The sequence below is a fragment of the Megalobrama amblycephala genome, linkage group LG9 (assembly GCF_018812025.1).
Source record: "Megalobrama amblycephala isolate DHTTF-2021 linkage group LG9, ASM1881202v1, whole genome shotgun sequence".
Lineage (NCBI taxonomy): Eukaryota > Metazoa > Chordata > Actinopteri > Cypriniformes > Xenocyprididae > Megalobrama > Megalobrama amblycephala.
This window is the reverse complement of record NC_063052.1, coordinates 16,151,273-16,157,934: the sequence shown is the minus strand read 5'-3', so window position 1 is coordinate 16,157,934 and position 6,662 is coordinate 16,151,273. Positions and strand designations below refer to the sequence as shown.

Genomic DNA, 6,662 nt, shown 5'->3' with positions numbered 1-6,662 from the left:
GTTACTTAATTTCATAATCATTCAAGCATTCATTGTTCCTTAAACCTACCTTTGTAAAATGACCTTGGGTTTTGTGAAGGCACTAGCTATATAAATAAAAATTATTATTGTTCAATCATATATGGCCTTAACTTAAAAGCAAGCAAATAACATAACATTAAAACAGGTAAATAGCAATATCAGTATCAAAAACAATATATACCTACATATATCTTCAATATTAATTTATTAATTTTTATAACAAAACTTTGTATTTGTTTTATCAGAATGAAGGCTTAAAAAGGGGGACTCTTTTGTAGGTCCATTTAATCAAATACCAGATCAGACTCATTTGAATGGGAGGGTCTTAATTCAACAATAAATAGAGCATCATTTTTGAGCACAATATTATTCAACTAGACCCTCTTCACAGACTGCTGGTGTGTATTAATATTCATATCTATATTTAATAGCACAGATTTGGTTTGAAATGTTTTTACATAATATTTCTCATATGAATAATATATTGGATAAATAATAAATATAGCAATTGTTTATAAACAAATATTAATAATGCCATTATTTATTATATAAAAACATGATTTTGTTTAAAGTCAGATAACTGCTGAATTGTGAAGGTCTTCTGTGAGGTTGATACAGTGATAAATTCCAGGTGAGTTGAATGTTTATGCACTCTCTACACCAGGGTAATGTTATAATTGGAATGAAAAAATGTAATTTGTTGATCAATTTGATATCACTTTCACTAGTGATTCAAAACTCTTGGCACAAAACTCACACTTGTAACACACCTCTTTGTTAAAAAGACTACAGTAGCTGTGCTGCTTTTTCCTTTTTACAAAACCATTATATCAGAGTAAACACAAAATAATAAATCAAATGAGTTTGTTGATGATTAAGAGCAGCTAGATTAAATTACATTAAAACATCACAGTTACTTATTGAACAATGAGTTTCATTAGGTGGCAATTGTTCATTCTATAGAATGGACTGAATATACTCAGTTATACTTTATCACTAAATTGAATATTGAATAAATTTGTAATTTAATACAACATAGTACTAATCACTATACCAATCACTTTTGATTAATCACAACTGTTCTGACATAAAGAAGGCCTTGTTAGTGAACAATCTGTTAATAGTGTTTCTGTGAGAGCATGATATGCAATGGAGGTTTAATTAATAAAACTAAATTTCCATTTGGACAATTGAAGTCAGGGTGTAAAGATATAGTATATAATAGTCTAGAAGTGTCTTTTTGCGCTCACTGCAATCCAATAATGACAAAAGAACATTCAACAAGAATCAGTTGTATTGACAATTTGTCTCTATAAGATTTAAAAACGTTTCATTACGATGCCTCGATTCCTCAAAACAAAACTTATCTATGGAATCTGAAAGGGGGAAGTTAATTAATTGTGTTAATTAATAATTAATTGTGAAGTGAAGCAATGCATTTGTGTAAAAAGACATATCCATTTTTAACAATTTAGTAAGTAAAATAACTTGCTGTTTCTTTGTGTAAATGAGGATGAGAAATTGAAAATTGTTCCTTCATATGCTGAGATGAGGTGATGTGTTGTTGTGTCTTATATCAGGATGGCCATCCGTGTGATTGTGTTTCTAACACTTACTGGACTGTGTGTCGCTGATTCCAAAGGTACGTTTAGAATAATACAAGTAAAAATGCCTTGATTTAAAAATCTGTAACCACTGTGTATCATTACATATCAATCAGATTAATTTATTAAAATTATAGGCTGAAATATGGTAATTTAAAACTTGTGATTTATTTATTTATAGTATTTATAATTTTTATTTGTATTGCTTTGAACCAATATTTTCCTCTTTTTTTCTATTTCATATCATATTGAACAGGGAATCTTGCTCTTAATGCCAAGGCTGTGCAGTCCTCCACAGCCCCGCTGGGAGATGCTCAACATGCAGTAGATGGAGACAGAAACTCAGATGCCAATAAGGGCTCATGTTCTCACACTAATTCTGACTTTAATCCATGGTGGAGAGTTGACCTTGAAAATGTCTACAGTATAAGCAACGTTACCATCACTAATCGTCAAGACTGTTGCAAAGAGCGGCTTAAAGGAGCTCAGATTCGTATTGGTAACAGTCTGGACAACAACGGAAACAACAATGAACTGTAAGAAATGTTTTAATTGTTCTGTCATCTTCCCATGTTTATGATGTTCAATCTGGTTTATTAAAACAAGAGGCAAAATTGAACCTCCTCCACAAACCAACCACTCAGAGAGAAACAGCCATGGAGATGAACTTTACTTGAACATATTTAATCCAGACCGTGATTAGTTAAGACCATTGTTTCTTGTAGCAATGCAATATAAAGTTCCAAGAAAAAGTATGTGAACCACTTGCAGAATCTGTGAAAATGTGCAAAATTTTAACAAAATAAGAGAGATCATACAAAATGCATGTTATTTTTTGTTTAGTACTGTCCTGAGTAAGATATTTTACATAAAAGATGTTTACAAATAATCCATAAGACAAAAAAATAGCTGAATTTATTAAAATGACCCAGTTCAAAAGTATGTGAACCATTGATTCTCAATACTGTGTGTGGTTACCTGATGATCTACAGCTGTTTTTTTTTTTTTTTTTTTTTTTGTGATGGTTGTTCATGAGTCCCTTGTTTGTTCTGAGCAGTTAAACTGAGCTCTGTTCTTCAGAAAAAATCTCCAGGTCCCAAAATTTCGTCAGTTTTCCAGCATCTTTTGCATATTTGAACCCTTTCCAGCAGTGACTGAATGATTTTGAGATCCATCTTTTCACACTGAGGACAACTGAGGGACTCAAACTCAACTATTAAAAAAGGTTCAAACATTCACTGATGCTCCAGAAGGAAACAAGACGCATTAAGAGCTGAGGGGTGAAAACTTTTGAACAGGATGAAGACGTCCAAATTTTTCTTATTTCACTTGAATATCATTTTTTTTTTTTTTTTTTCATTTAGTACTGCCCTTCAGAAGCAACAGAAGATACTTGCATGTTTCCCGGAAGACAAATTAAATACAATTTACCTTGATCTTCAAATTCCAAATGTTTTCACTCCCCATCTATTAATGCATCATGATTTTTTCTGGAACATCAGTGAATGTTTGAACCTTTTTTAATAGTTGTGTTTGAGTCCCTCAGTTGTCCTCAGTGTGAAAACATGAATCTCAAAATCATTCAGTCACTGCTGGAAAGGGTTCAAATATGCAAAAGACGCTGGAAAACTGAAGAATCTGCAGGAGCTGGAGGATTTTTCTGAAGAACAGAGCTCAGTTTAACTGCTCAGGACAAACAAGAGACTCGTGAACAACCATCACAAAACACAAAAACTGCTGTAGATCATCAGGTAACCACACACAGTATTGAGAATCAATGGTTCACATACTTATGAATGGGGTTATTTGAATAAATTCAGCTATTTTTTTTGTCTTATGGATTATATGTAAACATCTTTTATGTAAAATATCTTACTCAGGACAGTACTAAATAAAAATAACATGCATTTTGTATGATCTCCCTTATTTTGTTAAAATTATTAAAATTTTCACAGATTCTGCAAGTGGTTCACATACTTTGTCTTGCAACTGTAAAACATGAACAATAATTTGTATTGTGAAGAGTGCTGTACAAAACTATTTTATTTCAGTACAGTTTAATTGAATTTGTTAGACGCGTGCCTGGTTTTCATTTTAACACTGTTCTTTATGTATTTTCAGGGCTGCAACTATTCTCACTGCTCCTGATGGCACAGAAACATTTTCATTTGAGCATATTAATGGCCGATATGTCAACATTATTATACCTGGGCGCAATGAATATCTCACACTGTGTGAAGTCGAGGTGTTTGCAGGTAAGGGACAGAGAGAGAAGAAACTCTGTGATAGAATTTGCTTATATACTGTACTTATTAATGCGTGTTATTATTTTATTAACAGATAACTACACACCGCCGTACATTTGTGTTCCAAGTGAGTGTTCTTCATTACTTTGAATGTTGTCAGTAACACACAAACACACACATACTGTATATATAATATTCTTACTACTACGAAATATTGATTTGAGGTGAAATATTTTTATAGCTCACTTGTAATAAAAGCAAAGCTTCCGTGAAGAAAAAATATTCCTAGCAAGACAAACGAACAAGTTCAAATGAGAAAAACATTGAAGAAAAATGTACAGTCATGTACACCAAATAAATAATTATATGGACATATTGATTTGAGATGAAACTGTTTTAAATTCTTACCTGTTTATTATCTTTGAATCCATTACAGTGTACAAAAATTCTGGTGAACATTACAGTACTTAACTAAATATAAATAACTAAAACAGAGATACACCAGTTGTGTTTTGAGAGAGTGAGTCTGTGGTGTGATACAAGAAACATCAAAGAAAGACCGGCTTCAGAAACCCGGATGAACTGTCTGTTATACAGCGTTACTATTGATGACGGTCATTATCTAGAAATATCAGACCTCAGAATGTCACAACTGACCAATCAGAATCAAGTATTCCAGAGAGCCGTGTAATAATCAGTTGGATTACATATCTTAGTATTATTTTGCCCATTACATTGGGATTATACTTTAGCACATTAAAGTTAAAAAATGTTATTATTTCATGGTAAACAGAGAATCTTGCTCTTGGAGGAACAGCTGTCCAGTCTTCCACATACGATCAATTAGCAGCTGCTCAAAAAGCTGTCGATGGCAACAGGAATTCAATTCGCAGTGGTGGGTCATGCAGTGTGACTAAAGCGGACAAGGACCCCTGGTGGAGAGTTGACTTATTGGAAGTTTACAAGATAACCAGGGTTAGCATCACTAATCATGGAGATGGTTGTCCAGAGAGAATAAATGGTACTCAGATCCGTATCGGCAACAGCCTGGAAAATAATGGCAACAATAATCAGCTGTAAGTATTGTCTCTCTCTTAATACTTACACAAATGGTTAGAAAATTAGTAAATAAGATAAAATTATATTTAATATTTAAAAATCCTTCTTCTTTCTGTATAAATATAAATAAATCCTTTTAATACACACTTGCCTTTGACAGGAGTATATTTAATATGATTTCTCTGTTACTGTGTTTCTTCACAGGGCTGAAACTGTTGAGTCCATCCCACTTGGAGAGACAAAAACATTTAAGTTTAAGCCTATTAAGGGGCGATATGTCAACATTTTTATTCCTGGGCGCAATGAATATCTCACACTGTGTGAGGTTGAGGTGTATGAAGGTGAGTGATAAAAGAAGAGAGACATGGTGTGTAGACATTTGTACTATATGTACTATTTATACTATGTGTACGTTACCTTAATGATTGTTTGTTCTGTTTTCATTGGCAGATTAAGTGGAATGAGATGATGTTACACCACAGTCCACTGATCCTATAAGCAAAATACCAAACTACTGTTTTCTGAGCAATACTAATATTGCGCTTTTTTTCATTGTTTTCATTTTACCTGTGCACCTTTTATTCTTAAGATAAAAGATAAGTTTCAGTGCACATTCAGTAAAGGAATAAAATGGATCTTAAAATGGATCTATCTTTTACCCTCCTTTGTTTATCTTTGCTTTCTACATGAATAAATGACTTCAGCATTGCATGTTGTATTTCATGTTTCTGGATCAAAAAGGCTCATTTAGATATTCACAATGAGGAGGAGGTGTAGTGTTACATAGCTACCCATCTAGAGTTGAGGAGCTGGTAACAAAGTACAGAAATATTTTTTTCAAAAAAGAAAGTTAAAGAAAACAGAGAACGAGGATGTCAAACCTTCTATCTCAGAATCAACAACGCAACCACCAATTCAACCAATATTAACTTTAAATTTTCTGTTATAAAGAGTAAAAAAGGCACAAAATTAACAAAAACCATATCACAAATATCAATATCAAAAAGAATAATAATGAAAATACAGACGATAACTTCAGGGAAGAGCCAAAATAACAAACAAAACAAAAAACTAACTAACCCAGAAATCTCTCTAAATTACCTGGAAAAAAATAATCCAGAAAAATAAATGACATAAATCTTCCCTCTCTCCCTGTAACTTTAAACAGGAGAAAATCAGGATTACAAACAAAAATGGCTCCCTCCACTTTCATTCCCCAAATCAAGAAAGAACGATCCAATCGCCTCCAACATCAACTGACTGAATACAGCTGGTCAGTCAGAGCACCTGTTATGATGGAGGAAGAAAAAGAGAGCAGAGAACAAAAACATACATCTGAATACAACACAAAATATACAGATGTAAATATATAACAAAATGCTACAATAAACTTTCATCCTCAGACGTAACAATAGTGATGTGAAATGGACTGATGAAGCTAATGTGTGATGTTAACAGCATATAAAACCAATTTTTAATAATCTATTCTGCCCTTCCTGCATAAGCCTGGTTTTAATGACAATATTAATGAAAGTTTTATTCTTTAATACCTGTTTGTGCCACTGACAGGTATTAAAGAAAAAAAATTAAAGCACATTCCCACTTCCAGTTTTGACTGAAGACGTGCACAGTTGATTATAGTTTGATTGATGAATACTGTACCTGCAGGATTTAAAAAGTAGGAAAACCATAAATTAAAATTAAAGTATCAGCCATATAATCAGCCAAAAAG

The 6,662-nt window shown here is 32.6% G+C and overlaps 1 protein-coding gene across 1 annotated transcript; it reads left to right on the top strand.

Annotated features, from left to right (window-relative positions):
• Positions 1-327: 327 nt before the first annotated feature.
• On the top strand, positions 328-6,192 carry LOC125275148. Its single transcript, XM_048201847.1, has 9 exons — positions 328-419; positions 598-652; positions 1,602-1,663; positions 1,882-2,161; positions 3,747-3,880; positions 3,966-3,998; positions 4,665-4,947; positions 5,135-5,271; positions 5,381-6,192. Exons 3-9 carry the CDS (start codon positions 1,603-1,605, stop codon positions 5,383-5,385), a joined length of 933 nt encoding a protein of 310 aa, XP_048057804.1. The 5' UTR covers positions 328-419; positions 598-652; position 1,602; the 3' UTR covers positions 5,386-6,192.
• The last annotated feature ends 470 nt before the right edge of the window (positions 6,193-6,662 follow it).

Coding starts and splice junctions, on each gene's coding strand:
- LOC125275148 (XM_048201847.1), top strand. CDS start 1,603: ATGGCCATCCGTGTGATTGTGTTTCTAACACTTACTGGACTGTGTGTC. Junction 3,881..3,965: donor TGAAGTCGAGGTGTTTGCAG/GTAAGGGACAGA, acceptor TTTTATTAACAG/ATAACTACACACCGCCGTAC. Junction 3,999..4,664: donor GCCGTACATTTGTGTTCCAA/GTGAGTGTTCTT, acceptor CATGGTAAACAG/AGAATCTTGCTCTTGGAGGA.